This window comes from Salarias fasciatus, chromosome 16 (assembly GCF_902148845.1).
Source record: "Salarias fasciatus chromosome 16, fSalaFa1.1, whole genome shotgun sequence".
Lineage (NCBI taxonomy): Eukaryota > Metazoa > Chordata > Actinopteri > Blenniiformes > Blenniidae > Salarias > Salarias fasciatus.
In genome coordinates this window covers 866,069-884,546 of record NC_043760.1, presented here as the reverse complement: position 1 = coordinate 884,546, position 18,478 = coordinate 866,069, and the positions used below count along the sequence as shown (strand labels likewise).

Here is an 18,478-nt window from a genome sequence, read left to right as displayed (position 1 = left end):
CGGTAGAAAACCAGCCGAACGTAACGCACAAGCAGACCCAAAATGGCCTCCAAAGAACAACAGTTTCCGTTACTGCAGCCGCTTCCGGTGGCGCGTGCGCAGTATATGGCGACCAGCAGACGCGTTAGTGGTTTTGTTTTTGTAGTCGATGAGGAGCGACGCGGCTTGAGTGAACCTCTGGAACCCGGACTTTCACCTGAGACCGAGAAACGGGGCAGCTGCTATGGGTGCCGGTTCGAGCACCGAGGCCGAAAGGGAGCCGCTCCTCGCCCCGAGCCACCCGGAGGCGGACAGTCCGCCGGTCAACAGCCGAGTGTACGGCCGAAGATGGCTGGTTCTGACCCTGTTCTCCCTGCTGGCCCTCATGCAGGGCATGGTGTGGAACTTCTGGGGTCCCATCCAGAACTCGGCCGTTCACGCGCTCGGCTTCACCAAGTCGGACATCGCGGTCCTGGTTCTGTGGGGCCCGGTGGGCTACCTGCCCTGGTTCTTGTTTATGTGGCTCATGGATAAGAAAGGTGAGTGGTTCAAGTCCCGGAACAGCATGTCCTGCTTCTGTGCGCGCGCCGCTGGCTCGGTGTTCAGCCTCGGATGTTCTGCATGTCGACAGGAACGTTCAGGTCTTCGAAGCGTTTACAAGCTCCTGTGTTTTCACTATTTTGTGAATATGTTTTTTTCATATCTATCATTTATTTCGAACATTAATATTTCCAATATAAGAGGATTGGAAAGAACAACCAATACTACAAGTGCTTTCAACAGAAAGACAAAACAAACGGAAAAAAATACTTTAAATACCATAAAAAATACAGTAAAGGAATTCTCGAAACTTCGCAGGATGTTAAATTTCCCATTTTATTAGACGGCACCTAAACACATCTCATGTATGCCACTTTTGGGCACTCTTGTAATAAATGTGTATTAAAAATATTAATTTCACAACGAATAACAACCTCTGTCCAAGGCAATACTGTCATTTAAAAACCCTCTCAGCCAGGGGTGTCAACCATAAGGTCGGTGGGCCAAAATTGGCCCACAAGGTGCTCTAATCTGGCCGAAAAAGCCAAAAATTGTAAAAATTTTAAAGAAACATTGTTTGCATTAAAGAGATTTCATGTGAGTCATTTCCTTAAAGCCACGCTGACCTGAGCCGAGGTTTGGCCGACGCTGCTGTGAGAGGCAGATCCACGGCGTTTCTGGCAAACCAGAGCGTTCACTGTATTTAAACAATATCGTCAGAAGTCATTCTCTGGAGTAATTTGATCACCTGTGCTCTGCGCCAAAACAAAAACGTTGAAGTTTCAATGTAAAGGTTATTACGGCTGTATTTCACCAGTCCGGCCCCCGCCAGATGAGACCGGGCCGTCCGGTAAAGTGTGAGACGTCTCGACATTAAACTTTAAGTAGTGTGTTCCGGTCCTGCTGAGGTGGAAACACCAGATGGAATGTCCTCCGTCGTATGTGGACGGCCTTTGGACAGCCGGTGGACGGTCTTTGGACAGCCGGTGGACGGCCTTTGGACAGCCGGTGGACGGTTTTTGGACAGCCGGTGGACGGCCTTTGGACAGCCGGTGGACGGCCTTTGGACAGCCGGTGGACGGTCTTGGACAGCCGGTGGACGGCCTTTGGACAGCCAGTGGACGGCCTTTGGACAGCCGGTGGACGGCCTTTGGACAGCCGGTGGACGGCCTTTGGACAGCCGGTGGACGGTCTTTGGACAGCCGGTGGACGGCCTTTGGACAGCCGGTGGACGGTCTTTGGACAGCCGGCGGACGGTCTTTGGACAGCCGGTGGACGGTCTTTGGACAGCCAGCAGCCTCCACACGTGGGAGCTGAGTGACCCCGGTGGAAGTGACCCTGCGACCCTGTGACCCGGGAGGTCACCACAGCCATGCTTTGTTCCCGAGACGCCGTCGTTCTTCCAGTTTGAGGAGGAAACAAAGGGTCACAGCGTCTCTGTGAAACCGAGAACAGCAGAACACAACTTTTTGAAAGCACTGTTAATGAGCATGAGTTCTGCACATGCTCAGTGGAGAGACCAGAGAACAAGGTTCCCTCCATAGGGTCATGACTCCCAGGCCATGTGCTCCCGGTCCTGGTCCCAGTCCATACTCTGCAGGTCCTGGTCCATACTGGACTCGGTAGACCTTCACGGTATAGCGATCCGTCTCGTCGTCTGTTCTCACCATCGCCTCTCAGACTCGCTGCACAAGTTCCTTCTGTTTGTTTCATTTCTTTCATTTCAAAATGTTGCAGCGTGAAGCTTTTCTAAAACAGAAATTTTAAAAACTGTTTTGATTTGAAATGTAGCTGGGTAAATGTGGCTCAATTCTTCAGGAGAAATCATGATGGAAAAGAAATGACTGGAAATGTTTGGTAAAAAAAAAGCTTCCGTTAGCATCGAGATGTCAAACTGTAATGTTGAAATGTAATGAGTAAAACCACGAGCAGTGTAAACCACAAGGTGTTCTATTGATCCGAACACCTGCTAACAGCAATATTTAGCTGTTAATCCTTTAATTTCACATTATCCTCCTAATTTCTTCTAACAAGAGTGTAAGTCGCTGAAAGGATGAAAATAGAGACGAACAGTGAATATTCATTATTTTAAAGAACAGATTTCTCTTCCAATATGTTGAACTAATAATTCACCAAAAATAATAATGTGATTATCAGAGCGGCCGGCACTCTTCTCACATGATTCTTCATTTGTGGTTAAAAATGACTGAAACCACTTTGCAGTAACCTGGAACCTTTACTGGAAACCCGGCGGCGCTTTTTAAAGAGAAAGAAGCAGGAAATTCCAGAGGACACCTTTACTGTGTGTGTGTGTGTGTGTGTGTGTGTGTGTGTGTGTGTGTGTGTGTGTAGTGTGTGTGTGTGTGTGTGTGTGTGTGTGTGTGTGTGTGTGTGTGTGTGTGTGTGTGTGTGTGTGTGTGTGTGTTCTCGTATTTCTATCCTTGTTGGGGCCAAATGTCCCCACAAGGATAGCAAAACGTGGAACGACGTGCCTTGTGGGACCTTTTTCCGGTCCTCAGTAGGAGAAACAGTGTTTTCTTGACCATGTTGTTGTTACTGAAAAAAGTAAAAGTGCAAAAACATTTCTTTAGGGTTAGGCTTTGTTGTGGTGTGGGTTAGGGTTAGGGTTAGGGTCAGGGTTAGGGGCTAGACATGAATGGGAGTCAATGGACGGTCCCCACAAGGATAGAAATACGAGACTGTGTGTGTGTGTGTGTGTGTGTGTGTGTGTGTGTGTGTGTGTGTGTGACAGTGAATCAGCAGTTTTTTATCCCGAGGTGAAACTGAATTTGTTTTTCTTTTTCTGTGAGCATCAGAAGCCCTTCAGGATTCATCCTGGGATTTCCTGTCTGTGGGATCATCCATAAAGCCACAGCCAGTTTGTGAAAATGTGTGAACTTCTGGATGCAGGTGGAAAATCTCTGTCTTAATGCTTTGGAGCAGACGGGAGAACGTTCTGGACTCTCCCCAAACAAACGCATCTGGAGAGAGAACCGCTTGAGATGGAGACGAAATGAAAGCTTTGTGAGAATCACAAGGACTGGAGCCGAACAGTGCCGACTCACTGTCATGGCTGCTGGGTGCAGCTGGTCTCCATGGCAACACACACGCCTGCTGGGTGCAGCTAGTCTCCATGGCAACACACACACCTGCTGGGTTCAGCTGGTCTCCATGGCAACACACACACCTGCTGAGTGCAGCTGGTCTCCATGGCAACACACACACCTGCTGAGTGCAGCTGGTCTCCATGGCAACACACACACCTGCTGGGTGCAGCTGGTCTCCATGGCAACACACACGCCTGCTGGGTGCAGCTGGTCTCCATGGCAACACACACGCCTGCTGGGTGCAGCTAGTCTCCATGGCAACACACACACCTGCTGGGTTCAGCTGGTCTCCATGGCAACACACACACCTGCTGAGTGCAGCTGGTCTCCATGGCAACACACACACCTGCTGAGTGCAGCTGGTCTCCATGGCAACACACACACCTGCTGGGTGCAGCTGGTCTCCATGGCAACACACACACCTGCTGGATGCAGCTGGTCTCCATGGCAACACACACACCTGCTGGGTGCAGCTGGTCTCCATGGCAACACACACACCTGCTGGATGCAGCTGGTCTCCATGGCAACACAGCTGCTGTGCCGACTGCTCCTTCGTTAGTCTGGATCTTTCTACTGCAGTATTTTTCTGCTGGAGCTTTACTGATGGTTTTTACTCGGTGGGTTTTCAGTGATGCTGTTTTAACTCTTAAAGCTTTTTAAACCTTTTCCCTAAAACCTTTTCAGTGTTTTTCACTTTTCTCACCTTTCTCAGTTTTCTCAGCTTCTCTTCAGTTTTTTCAACTGATTGGGCTTTTTTAATTTTTTTTTCAACTATTTCTACTTTTTAAGCTTTCTCTTCCAACTTTTAGGTCTTTTTAAGCTTTTGAAAGTTTTCAAGTCTTAAAAATTGTTTCCAGCTTTTTCTTTTTCCAGCTTTTTAGCTTTTGATCAGCTCATGGCAGAACACACAGTGAACATGTGGAGGTGTTACAAACACACACATGCTCACACACAGATTACTGTTGTCAACAGCTGGCAGGCACAAAGCAAAATTGTCCTCGGGAATGTTGTAGTTAATTTTAAAATGAAGCTGCCAGCTGGGATTGTAATGTTTGTGCTGTGGCACCGCGAGTGAAGATTGTGAGGTGAAGTGCAGTTAAACCTTCTGTGTTCCAGCAGACTTCAGATCGAGGAGACTCGGTCTGAAGAGCTGTAGCCTCGACTCTCCAGGTTTTCAGTGAACCGGTTCCTCTGCGTCACCAGAGTGGCGTCCGGGCCGCAGACCCGGGACGGTCACATGGCGCCATAACGGCAGCCGGCTGCGTCTCTGTTAAACACCACTTACATCCTGCTGAGTCGTTGCACAATTCTCCTCGTGACGCTGACTCAGCAGCTCTGTGCGGTTTGTCTGCTTTATTAAATCATCGCACGAAGCATCAGATCCATTTGGTCAGTGTGGCGAACGTCTGACGAGGCAGCAGGAACTGAAATAAACCCTCGGATGAGCTGAAGTCCTCTCAGATCTGCTCCAGTCTGGCTCCACTCAGTCAGCACTGAGCCCCGCTGTGACCTGGTTTAAAGCCTGGGCCCCGCTTTGGAGGTCTCCTTCCCCCAAACCTCGAGATGAATGATCAGCAGTGCAGCGATACACTTGTTAAACTGATCCACTTGGTGAGGGAACCCACCTGTTGAAGGGATCCACCTGCTGTCTGATCCACTCCCTGGTTCTGAGCGGTTCCAGCGGTTCCTGTGACGCAGACTGAAACTGAGTTCGGTGGATCTTTCGGTCACACGTCAGGAGCCTGGCCAGCCAGGTCCTTCCACATCCGTCACATGCTGCTTGGATGTCGAGGGGACTGGATCTGGAGCATTAGCCGGTAATTTACCGTCCCGTAAGGCGGCGGACCAATCACAGCGCGGCGTCTCTCATGCGTCACACTGAGCAGACGGACTCCCCAGTTCATCACATTCAACATGGCGGACTACGGCCATCGTGTTCTTGCGTCTGCTCTTTCTGCAGTTTTGAACAATTTAAAGGGGAACGGTCGTTTTTACAGTCTGGACCTTATTTCACATTCGTCACAACAGCATTTACTCACCCGTTTGACTTTCGTGTGATTTGCAGTTGGTTCGGAGATAATCAGATCCTCCCGTATCCATATAACGGCAGCGGGCGGGGCGCCGACATGCAGCCGTTACAGACGCTCTTTTCTCTTATGTTTGTTGTGGGGTGGTAGATACATGTACATTTATTAAGTCAGCATCACTTAGCGCTATGGGGAAGTCTGTAAACCGGCGAGATTGAGCAACTCTCCGGGAACTCTGAAGCGATGATGTCATCACTCTGCGCCGTGGCGCACATTCATTCTGTTTGTTTACATGGAAGCAGCGTCTCTGCTCTGCAGTCAGACCACGGCATCTCCATCGGCTTTTTTAGGCAGTCAGAGTTTATTTTCAGCTGGTTGTAACTTTGGTACAATGGTTCCAGTGTGAAGATATCCTGCTGTGAAAGTAAAACGACCAGCTGGACGTCACTGAGCTCACAGGCTCCCACTGCGTGACCGGGATTTATTGAAGCCATGGCTAATAGCGCTCAACACGGACCCCAGCATCAAAGCTCAAACTTTACGACGTTTGGATTATCGGGGGTGTAGTGCCCACTTCACATCGGAGGACTTCTTCCCAGTTCAGGAAAGAAATGAAGGCCAGAAGATCCAGAGAATGAACCTCAAAGAGAATGCCATCCAGCGGCTGCCGGAGGAGGACAGGTCGAGGTAACGAGACGCTAACGCTATTCATTTTTTTCTTGTCCTGGCATCGGTACTCGGGGTCAGCCGGTAGCTAAAGGTCAGTGACCTTTGATGAAGTGACGCTCGGCCACACGGTTGCTTCTGGCTTTGATGTGACGCTGTTCCTCTGCATAAAATATGGAAATATCTTCACATTAATCCCCAGAAAGAGCGAGTTTTGACAGAAGTCCTGGTAATGCTGGAGAGCTCCAGGATGGATGTCACTGCGTTACCGGTCCAGCGTGGCGTGATGCCATGGCAAATAAATCCCTTTTCACCAAGTGTCTCACTGGCATAAGCCTTGGTTGGTGAAAGCCTTGGTGTTCTGTTGATTGGAATACTGCAACATGTTGCTTTACAGCGCGGCTTTTACCAGAGAAGCTGGAGGACAGTGGAAGTCCAGGCCAGTCAGTTTTTGGAGTGCTTTAGTTTGACCTGGTGGACTCTGGCTTGAGATAGCGGCGTGGAGAGCTCACCGCGCTCTGACTCCTGTTATTTAGTGACAGACCGGTTTACAGCTCTCAGCTGACCGTTACGAGGCGCTCCTCGCACTCCGGCCTGGATCCTCCGGGCCTCATAAAGAACAGTCCTGCCCTCGTTTCTACTCCGTGTTTCTACAGTTTAAGGCAGTAAAGAGTGATTTGTGGTCGAGCAGGTGAGAAAAGCAGGAGGCTGGAGAATCACTCCGGACGGCTGCTCCCCTGATCAGTGGCCTCATCATGAGAGCTCATTAATCCAGGGCGACAGGTTTTCACTTCTCAGGCACGTCGTCTCGGCTGGGCCAGACCCGCTGGAATGATGCCAGAGTAACTAGGGGTGCAACGGTTCAGTTAGCCCGCGGTTCGGTTTGTACCTCGGTTTCAGGATCACGGTTCCGGTTCGGTTCGGTTCGGTTCGTGCTTTGCATTAAAAAAAACAAGAGGTTTGACTTTCCAAAAGATTCCTTTTATTTTGCTTTTAAGAAAACTAAATTATGACAATGCCTCTTAGTCTGAGCGATTATTTGGCTGTTACATGTCATCAGGGTGAGGTTAGGTTATCAAAATAAAATACAGCATAATAATTGATATGGAAACAGCAATACTGTGATGACTAAAAGATAACAATGGCAATAATAGTCATAATAGCAAGTATAAAATTTAAATATAATAAAATATTAATATCCTAATTGTTATAATAACATGTGATAATAATAGATATAACAGTACAATATCACAGTAACGCTGATCAGAGTCATACAACCATAATATCAACAGCAATCAAGTACAATATACACCCTTAAACCAATTCTCTCAATAAAAATCTGAAGAGTTTATGACTTCATTTCATTCTGTTCATGTCTGTGTGTGCTCCATGCATGATGTTTATAATAAACTCCATCAGAAGTTGAAAACTGATGGATTTGTGGTCACTTCTGCAGCACAGCAGTGTGAATGGGGCGTCTGCGTATGAGACGTCTGCTCACCCTCCAGCAGACTCACGTGACAACAATGCTGGTTTTCGTTGGTGGTTGTTCTATTTTAGCCCCGCCCCTTCCCTTTTTGATTGACAGGTATGTGACAGGCTTGTGTGTGATTCGTCCCGGTTCCACAGCGGCGGCGCGCCAGACAAATTTACCGGTAATTTTTTCTCAGTTACTTGGGGCCGAGTTGATCGGGAGTCGGGGCCGAGCTGGTCGGGCCGTGGCGACAGTAAACCTCGTCGTTATAATCCACAGGGAAAACAAAATGTCCGCATACCGCAGATCTGAACGAAGACGGTGCTTCTTCAGACTCCGGTCTCTCCTCCGCTCGCCATAACTTTTCTTTTGTTTTTCTCCTTCCTGTCTCAGTGTGAGACACTGAGCCCAGCTTCCTCCTCAGTGAGAGACTCCGCCCACTCGGCCATGTGCTCGCCTCCCATTGCACAGTCGCTGCATATGAACTAGCGGGGCGGGGTTTGTACAGGGTTGGGTGAGGAGGGGAGGAGGGCTGTCTCAGAGCCGGAGAGCAGCTGGGCTGGATGGATGCTTCCCACGGCCGTCAGAAATGAATTAATTGTAAGACTGAAAAAGCGCGCTTCATAGAGGCGAACTGAGGAACTGCAGGGCGGACCGTACGGTTCGGTTTTAAACCGTAAACCGTTGCACCCCAAATACTAACATTTAATTGTAACATTAAAAGTTTTTATCTTTATATTTTTCACAAAACCAAAGAATGACGATCAAAAACAACAGAAGAGTCAACATGGAGGAAACTTCTGGTTCAGAATGCGGTGACATGTCCAGAAAACCTGTCCGATCGCTGTGGTGCACCCAGCCAGCACGGCTTTGAGGCTAATGCTAGCTCGCTAGCTTTCATGGCAGCATCACTGACATTGGGGGTGGCCTGGAGTATCGGCCGATCCCATACTTCTGTTGCTATCGATATATTTAGAAGGTACTTATTGTTAGAGTAGCAGCTAAGCTATCTAAAGCTAAAAGCGCTGATTGGAAGATGCTTTCCTTCACTACAATTATTCAAAAACTGATTCATAGAGTGAAGATTCTCCTCACGGTGTTGTCAGCCTGTTGTGACTTTATTCAGCCACAACAGCAAAAATCCCTCAGTCCCGCTCCGGACCGGGACCCTAAAGCGGCAGGATGCAGCAGACGGGTGGTTCTTTCAACATGTTCGACGTCTTGTAAATGCCAAACTTTATTGAAACGCTGCCGTGCGAATGAGGCCTGAAGCACCTTTGTCCCTTCATAATAAAAGCCAGAGATTATATCATCACCTCGGCGCTGACTGAAGAGGGTTTTCCCAGTTAGCGCAGTGGAGGGAGTCGGAGACGACTCAGCAGCTGATCCACTCGGCCTCTGAATACTGCGGCGCGCTCAGGACAGGCATGCCCCCCCCGGCCCCGCCCCCCCGGCCCAGGCCCCGCCCCCCCGGCCCCGCCCGGCCGCTCGATCGGCTTCATTCCACAGTGCTGCTTATCGCCGCCTGGCCGAAGCCTCAGGAATGGAAACCAGAACGGGGAAGTGAGGAGATGTCAGGCGGCTGAAAGCGAGAGATTGAAAAGGGCTTTGTTGAGGCGCCGGCTGGGATTCCTGCCGTCTGGCTGATGGAAGAAGGAACCTCCTCTCCTGTCAGCCGCTCGCTGGATCGTGGAGATGTTGTGACTCAGGTCAGAGCTGAGTGACGACAGATAAACATGATCGTATCTGGGACACCGGCGTCTATGCAGACGATGTTATTGTCTTTTTAAGATGTCTTCTTCTAAATCCCGGTGCTCTGGTGCCTGACCGACGTTGTCCTTCAGTCTCGATGCAGATTCAGTATTACAGCCTTCCATGTCCAAGGTCCAGGTCTGGTGTTTGTTCTGTGGATGGTACCCCCCCCCCCCCCGTCTTGATGGTCTTGTCTGGTGTCTTCCAGGTCTGCGGGCGTCCCTCCTCCTCTCCACCTTCTTCATGCTGCTGGGAGCAGCTCTGCGCAGCTTCCCGCTGACAGACCAGCCTCTCCGACGATGGTGAGAAACCGCCGTCACGCCGCGCTGATGGTCCTGGGGAAAGGTCCAGGGGGCGGGGGGCTGCTGCCGGGGGGGGGGCTGCTGCCGGGGGGGGGGCTGCTGCCGGGGGGGGGCTGCCGCCTCCGGGCTCAATGTAATAAAATGTTCACTATGCTGAACTGTAGTTAAAAGTTCATAAATGCTTCATAAGGTCTAGTTTTTGTTTGTGCATAAAAACTATACATGACGCTTTAGAAGCTTTCAAACCCTCAGCCTCACTTTAAAGCTTAGACCGACTCGACTTGGCAGAAAGTCACAAAAATGCTCTCCTGGCCATGAAGGTCGCAGAGCTGAGCTGAATGTGAGGACAGAGCCCGGTATCGCAGCGTTTGTATCCATGCGTCACAGGAGACCAGGGCTCCGTCTTCTGGATGGACTCTTCAGCTGCTGGAGCCCATCTGGACTGACTGAAGGGGGACAGGTTACGGATCCTGATCAGGTTCTCAAAACAACTGCAGAGAATGTAGAATCACCAAGAAATCTCAAACCTGCAGAAAGCCGAGCTACCCTCAGAATGCATGCAGGTGGAAATCTTGCACCACTCACGAGGCGTATTCTCACTGTCCAGGACTCAAACAGGAGGTTTTTACTGTGAGGCAGGCGTGCCAGCACTGCACCACCATGCAGCAATCATCACATTTCAAAGCCCTTCAGCCCACTGAGCGGCTGGAATACAGGAAGTCTGCAGGGTTTGATCCAAAGTGAAGGAATTTGGCAGAAGAAGGTGAGAGTTGAGGTCTGAGAGGTCTGAAAGGGTCCTGATGGTGGAGCGACTGGGGGCCTCAGGGGGGCCTCAGGGGTGGGGCCAGGTTGGGTCAGGGTGGGGTCAGGTGTGGGGTCAGGGTGGAGGTCAGGTGTGGGGGGTCAGGTGTGGGGTCAGGTGTGGGGGTCAGGTGTGGGGTCAGGTGTGGGGTCAGGTGTGGGGTCAGGTGTGGGGGTCAGGTGTGGGGTCAGGTGTGGAGTCAGGTGTGGAGTCAGGTGTGGGGTCAGGTGTGGAGTCAGGTGTGGGGTCAGGTGTGGAGTCAGGTGTGGGGGTCAGGTGTGGGGTCAGGTGTGGGGGTCAGGTGTGGAGTCAGGTGTGGGGTCAGGTGTGGGGGTCAGGTGTGGAGCCAGGTGTGGAGTCAGGTGTGGGGGTCAGGTGTGGGGGTCAGGTGTGGGGTCAGGTGTGGGGTCAGGTGTGGGGTCAGGTGTGGGGGTCAGGTGTGGGGGTCAGGTGTGGGGTCAGGTGTGGGGGTCAGGTGTGGGGTCAGGTGTGGGTCCTGGTGCTGCATGAGAGGAAACTCCAGGCTGGGGGCGTTGGCCGGTGTGTTGGCCGGTGTCGGCTCCGTCCTCCTGGTGGTTAAAGGCTGCCGGCGCAGCGGGTGGAGGCGACCATGGCGGCAGCTGCTGGTCAAACGGCCACCGCCTGCCTGCTGGAGGTGGATGAAGGAGAGCACTCCCCCCCCCCCTCCCCTCCCAGGCGGCAGCTTCTCTTATCAGACAGCTCCCTGACGGCCGTCACCTCTACAGGAATCCATTATTTCCAGCTTTTCATTGTTAGTTTTTCCTCATGAGCTCATTTTCTCTGCAGAGCTCCGAGAAGGTCGTTTCAATTATACGGCGCCTTTTTAGAAATATAGTTTCATTGAATATTTCTGAGTGGTAATGTGTCTAATGATTCCTGTTGGACTCCACAATGAGCCAGTATATCATGAAACATCAATGCACAGAGGAAATTGTGTTTCCACAGAATGAAGCGTCTCTTTCACTCAGGAATTCAGGATGTTCAAGAGTAATTCCTCCTTCCGAAGGCAGATCACTCAATGGAGCTCATGAGGCAGCAGCAAGGAAGCCGTAGAGCCAGTGACTGAGGCTGCCAGACACACACACACACACACACACACACACACACACACACACTTGCAGACAGACGCAGTGACCTGATCCTGACTGGAACGTGACAGTCTCCTCATGTTCACATGGACGAATGATCGTCTGTACAGCACAGCAGCTGGGTGTGTGTGTGTGTGTGTGGTGTGTGTGTGTGTGTGTGTGTGTGTGTGTGTGTGTGTGTGTGTGTGTGTGTGTGTGTGTGTGTGTTGTGTGTGTGTGTGTGTGTGGTGTTCTCGTATTTCTATCTTTGTTGGGGCCAAATGTCCCCACAAGGATAGCAAAACCGTGGAACGACGTGCCTTGTGGGACCTTTTTCCGGTCCTAAGTAGGAGAAACAGTGTTTTCTTGACCATGTTGTTGTTACTAGAAAAAAAGTAAAAGTGCAAAAACATTTCTTTAGGGTTAGGCTTTGTTGTGGTGTGGGTTAGGGTTAGGGTAAGGGTCAGGGTTAGGGCTAGACATGAATGGGAGTCAATGGACGGTCCCCACAAGGATAGAAATACGAGACTGTGTGTGTGTGCGTGCGCTTTTTCCACTAATTCAAACTGATGGAACTTTAAAACCTGAAATAAAACAGATTAATTTCGGATGTGAAGTTTTGGACAGTTCCATACATCTTCCTTCTGTTGTTTACGTTTTCAGTAACACACACACACACACACACACACACACACACACACACACACACAGCAGAGAGCAAGATCATATAAAGGTTAATTGCAAAGACAAGTCTCGTATGGACAGACACCAGAAGACCATCAACTCTAAAACTACCAGGACCAGGACCAGGAGGATCTGGACCAGGATCAGGATCCTGAACAGGAACAAAACCAGGAGGATTCTGGACCCCGACCAGGACCAGGGGACCTGCACTGGGAGTCTTTAGTCTGGAGGAAAGCCTTGCTTCCTCTTGTCTCTGTGCTGAGCATGCGGTAGAGCTGTTGACTGCCGTAGTGCTCATGAGCAGTAGCAGTGGTGTTTTCCCTCTGACATGGCGTCCTGGCGTTTTCAAAACGGTTGGCTCCCGCGGTGATCCTGCAGAGACTCTGGATTCCAGGTGATTGTGAAGGAGCCGAGCGGAGGAGGCAGCTGCAGTGTCGGCGGCGGCCAGTAGGTTGGTCACTGTTGGCTTGCAAGGCGAGGGCGACGCCGTCTGAGTCCAGGCTTTGTTTGGTGACATGTGGCGCTGCTCATGCATCCTCTTCCCATCTCAAACATAAAGATGGAGGATAATGACAGGAATTACAGCCGGCGGGCCGAGACGAGCAGAAAACTCTTTTTTTCTTGTGTTTTTAGTTCAAGGGGCGTCGCAGGAGCCATCAAAGCGGCGCCGGCCGTCTCCGGCTGCTCCCCCCCGACGTGGAGCCGAGCGGCGGCTGTTTCCCCCGTTCAGGGAAGACGGGGCCGTCCCTCAGGCAGCAGCCCCCTGCAGATTTGTTTGTTCCAGGCGCCGTTCATGTCTGAGAAGCCGTCGTTTACCTGCCCCCCACCCCCCCCCCCCCCCCCCCCCCCGCCTCTCGGTTTCCTCTGTAAGATCTGTGTTTCTGAAGTGAATCAAAGCTGCTGTGAAGCTGAACGCTGGAACTTCCTCCACCTTTTACCCAGAATCCTCTTTGAAACAGAGTCGAGCCCCAGTTCAGATGAGTGTAGGACTGTTGCATTCTGGTCACTGATGAGTGCTCCTCTCCAATCAGACACCCCCCCCAGTGAGTGGCAGCTGTGTGATGAGTGTGTGTGTGTGTGTGTGTGTGTGTGTGTGTGTGTCTGTGTCTGTGTCTGTGTCTGTGTCTGTGTCTGTGTGTGTGTGTGTGTGTGTGGTGTGTGTGTGGTGTGTGTGTGTGTGTGTGGGGCTCATCTCAGACTGCGACTGTCTGATTGGCCATCAGAGCGCGTTGTGCTTGGGGCTGGTGTCGGTGTGTCGGTGTGTCGGTGTGACGCCGCCACGCCTCCGCTGTCCTGAACTGTCCACAGAGGACTGACTTGGCCTTTGTGCCGCGGCAGAATCCGGCTCCGGCGGTTCACCGGACTGCAGCGCCTCTGTCTCCTCAGGGTTTACAGGTTCTCAGGTTTCTTCCACTGTGGTGGTCCTCTCCGTCCCACACTTCCCCCTCCATCACCCCGCATCACCCCCCTCCATCACCCCCGCATCACCCCCCATCACCCCCCATCACCCCCCCCCCCCCCCCCCCCCCCCCCCCCCATCCCCCTCCATGAGCCCCCCCCGGGCATCTCTCCTCTCATCCTGGCAGCCAGCCAGCAGAACCTGCCTCAGTCTGACTGACATCCTGACGCTGATGGATCAGATGGTTTTATTTGATCTTTTCAGGGTTTGATGGTCTTTAAACAGGCGGCTGACGGAGTTCTCTGTGCTTTTGGCAGTTTGCAGAAAATGTGCTGAAAATAAGATGAAAAATTGATGAAACAGTGTTCGACGTGTGAATATTCCCCCTAGTTTAAGTGTTTCTTTAAAGTCGGTCCAGGTCAGAGGACTGCTGTTCCTTCCTGCGGAGTGTGTCTGTTGCTTTGTGGGTCAGAGTGTGGTGTGTGTGTGTGTGTGTGTGTGTGTGTGTGTGTGTGTGTGTGTGTGTTGTGTGTGTGTGTGTGTGTGTGTGTGTGTGTGGGTGTGTTGTGTGTGTGTGTGTGTGTGTGTGTGTTGTGGTGGTGTATTTATAGCAGCTGGTATCAGTCAGTTGTCCTGAAGCTGTGTGCTCGGGGAAAGAGGAACCGCCGCTCCGTTCATTGCTTCATTCGTCTTCCTCCGTCGTCACAGCGGTTCCCAGCAGCCCTACGGCATGATGCCGCCCCCGCCGTGCTTCACCGTGTGCCTGCTTCACTTTGTCATGATCTGAGTCCTTCAGCTGCAAACAGATGAATTTCATCTCGTTTGGATTCGGGCAGCAGGGAAAGTCAGGATACGGTGAAGCTAGATGAGAAGTTCACCTGGTGTTGTGTAGTTACAGCAACGCAGCTCGACCTTCACACAGCAGCGCTTCTGGAGTTTCCACTGATGGGTGTAAAACTCTGCTGGGCGCATGAAGCTTTTCTGGAACGAAGAACCAGTGGGGTGCGGTTATGGAGCCGTGTTGTTATGAGGCTCACGCTGGTCCTGCAGCTGTAGCTACAGTCGGCGTCTCACCCTGTCACGCTGGTCCTGCAGCTGTAGCTACAGTCGGCGTCTCACCCTGTCACGCTGGTCCTGCAGCTGTAGCTACAGTCGGCGTCTCACCCTGTCACAAGGACAGTCTGCCCTTTTATTCCCTTTATAAAGTCATGACGGCTTCCAGCAGTCGGGCCCTGAAGCCGTCAGCTGAGCCGCTGGGTTTCCGGCGGCCCGTGTGCCGTGTCGTCTCCGTCTGCTTTACGCAGAGCTCGGTTTCTGGGTCGGCTGGGCAGAGCCGGGCTTTATGGGAGTTCCAGGCTTTACTGCTGCTCCAGGTCAAAGTTCGACATGCAGCAACTGGGAGGCAGAAAAATGGGCTTGGCTTGAAATGACACAAATAAAACCACGGGCACTTTTAGAGGGCCGGCAGGTCGCCAGCAGGTCACCCACAGGTCACCCACAGGTCACCCACAGGTCACCAGCAGGTCGCCAGCAGGTCACCAGCAGGTCGCCAGCAGGTCACCAGCACGTTACACAACGTCTGGAGACGTTTTGTTGTGTTTTGATCGTCTATTCAGACGACAGCGGCGCTCGCAGAAATGCAGCTCCCAAGGTGGAACTTTTGTAAGAAGCTTCAAATCTGTTTCATGGACACGGACGTCGTTTTGAAAGCGTTGACGCCCAAACGGGAAGCTTTTCTGAAACGGAACCAGAAGCAGAGGTTTCAGCCTTCAGTCAGGACTGGTGTCACAGTTTCCTCAGAAGGCGTCGGACTCCATCAGGCGGGTGGTGTTCAGGTCACTCCCAGCAGCATGTTGACCTGACGGCCTTCAGACACGTCAAATATTTAATGTCCTGGACTTAAAGGACACATTTCTGTCCCTTCATTTAGAAGGGACAGAAATGTGAGGTTTTTTTCCTTTTCTGAATGAAGCCTACATCATGTGAACCGGCCGCCGGCGGTGTCTGCAGGTGTCTGCAGGTGGTGTCTGCAGGTGGTGTCTGCAGGTGGTGTCTGCAGGTGGTGTCTGCAGGTGGTGTCTGCAGGTGTCTGCAGGTGGTGTCTGCAGGTGGTGTCTGCAGGTGTCTGCAGGTGTCTGCAGGTGGTGTCTGCAGGTGTCTGCAGGTGTCTGCAGGTGGTGTCTGCAGGTGGTGTCTGCAGGTGTCTGCAGGTGGTGTCTGCAGGTGTCTGCAGGTGTCCGCCGGTTCCGCGGTCAGCCGGTGCCTCAGGTCTGAAGCGGTGCTGAGTCGGGAACAAGGATAGCTGCTGATGAATAATGCAGAGATGACCGACACGCCGAAGTGGAAGTGACAGTGTTCTGGATGATGTGTGGGAGGAAGCTTATCGCTGCTGTCGCTCGTCCCCCGTCCTGCATGTTAAGATGGACAGAATCCTGCCGGGGCGGCGGAGGAGGCGGCGTCCTGACCGCGGGGTCATTCCTCCGGTGCTGACGTGAGGCGACATGCTCAGAAACCACAAGACGGACGTCGACTTCCTGTTACCTTTCAAATAAAACAACTTTGAGGCGAATCTGGAGAAACACGAGAACGAAGTGAGTGGGAGGAAAGAGGTGGTTGGAGGCGGGCGAGGCGTCCAGGAGGTGCTGGGCTGGAGGCCGGTCCTCCAGTCAGACAGCGGCGGGTGGAGGGCAGAGGGAAGATTCAGAAAACGTTTCGTCTCTGCTTCCAGCGCCGCCGCTGCTTCGCCGTTCAGACGTTACAGCAACACTTCTCCTCAGCGTTCACCTCCAGTCACAGAAAGCCATTTCTGTCCGTTCATCCTGAAGCTGGTGTCTTCATGAGCGAAACCCCAAAAAGCTTTAGTTTGTGTCGTCAGATATTCTGATGGGTTTGACTGTCGTCAGGCTCAGAAACGTCTTCACTTGGGCCTGCCTGAGGAAAATGTTCTTCAGCTTTTCTAACCTGTCGGCCACCACTCAGCTTTTATGACGTTTTCAAAGCATAAAGCTCTCAATTACACCGCGGTGGAAACATGAGCAATATTAAAATAAATATAAAATCCTAGCTTTCATCCAATGAATCCATTATTTTCTATGAGTACAACGATAAAAATTCAGGCCTCTTCTCGTTTCAGTAGGATTTTCTTTATGGTCAAATTGATATTTAGACTGAAGAACAGATCAGCAGGGTTCTCCAGGAAAAATGTGCCCGCCGCCCCAGAGAGCTGCTCCGGATCCAGGAAGAGGAGACTCGTCTACAGCTAACGGGGACGGTGCTCCGCTGCATCGTTGACTTTCGTTTGGCTCCGTCGCGCTGATGATGTCATCAACGTGGGACACCGTCAGCGCGGGAAAACGTAGCGACGCGGCTCGCCAGCAGGCGGTGAGCATAGATATCATATAAGAACTAGATGCCTTAAGGCGGAGTCAACAGCGTCACTGGCGGCCAATCTTAGGACGGTGGACACTCTGGGCACTCTGGGTAATCTGAGGGAAGGTGAGTGAGTTACACTAAAATACTCAACTCATTGAATTCTTGGCGGATTTACAGATGGTTTGATTTATTACTAACGTTACGTTGCTATGATGCAGACTAAATGTTAAAATCATAACTTTTCTTTTTGCATGCAGTTAAATGTCTACATGTCTGACGTTTATAACAAACCAAGTCGTTTGAAAATCGATTGAGAATTGAGCAATCAGTAGCTGCTTCAAAGCTGACGCTCCACTGACATCAGTGTGCTGAGTGAGCGGCCCTGGACCAAGATGGCCGCCATGTGACGACGTCAGTCCCCATTGGGTTACAGCTGCATGAGTCATCTAGTGTTCTTATATGATGTCTTTGGCGGTGAGGCCCGGGTCTGCAGGCGGAGGGGGAGGAGCCTAGAAGCCGGTTGTTAGCTGCCGCGGGACGGGGTCTATCCAGGTACTCGACATGTGCAGAGACCTGTTGGCTCCAGTCATCAGAAGCGTCCTCTGAACCGACCTTCAGCAACCGACGGTCCCGTTTCTCTTTGCCAGGTGGTGTCACCGGGTCCGGGGCCCTTTCACCCTCCAGCCCTGTAAAATCCAGACCTCAGACCAAATCAGGACTTTCTGAGGCCTGCCCCTGGTTTATGCTGGTGTGAAAGCTCCTATGAACTCAGATCCAGATTTTCCAGATGAACTCTGGTCCCCTGAACCCCCCGAGTCTGGGCCCGGACTCTCCGGGACTGCTGTATGGGCGGCCTGCAGTGAGGCCCAGAAGGGGGGCACAGAGTGTTCCAACAGCAAAACACCGAAAACCAACGGCGCCCGTCACAGGAACAGGCGCTCAGTCCAGTACGAGGCTAGCGGTCTCTCTGGTTCTCTTCCAGGCTGATCCACGGAGGCCAGCTCCTGAACGGACTCGCCGGTCCCACCATCATGAGCGCCGGCCCCCTCCTGTCCACCACCTGGTTCGCCCCGGACCAGAGGGCCACCGCCACGGCCGTGGCCTCGCTCTTCTGCTACCTGGGGGGCGCGGCGGCCTTCGTGGTGGGACCTCTGGTGGTCCCCGCTCCAACGCACCCTGGCGGGAACCGTGGCGGCGGCGGGGAGTTTCCGACAGCACCATCCGAGACCGGATCCAGCTGGTTCTGTATGCAGGTACGGATCAGGCTCAGCCCAGGGTCCAGCGAG

General features: G+C 52.0%; 1 protein-coding gene across 1 annotated transcript in view; it reads left to right on the top strand.

The window, feature by feature from the left end:
* Nucleotides 1–108: 108 nt before the first annotated feature.
* The window catches only part of slc49a4 (solute carrier family 49 member 4), a 59,868-nt gene continuing 41,498 nt past the window's right edge, over nucleotides 109–18,478 (top strand). The window contains 4 exon segments of the mRNA XM_030112764.1: nucleotides 109–518; nucleotides 9,754–9,847; nucleotides 18,175–18,377; nucleotides 18,380–18,445. Of these exon segments, the coding sequence (XP_029968624.1) occupies nucleotides 224–518; nucleotides 9,754–9,847; nucleotides 18,175–18,377; nucleotides 18,380–18,445 (658 nt within the window). The 5' untranslated portion in view covers nucleotides 109–223.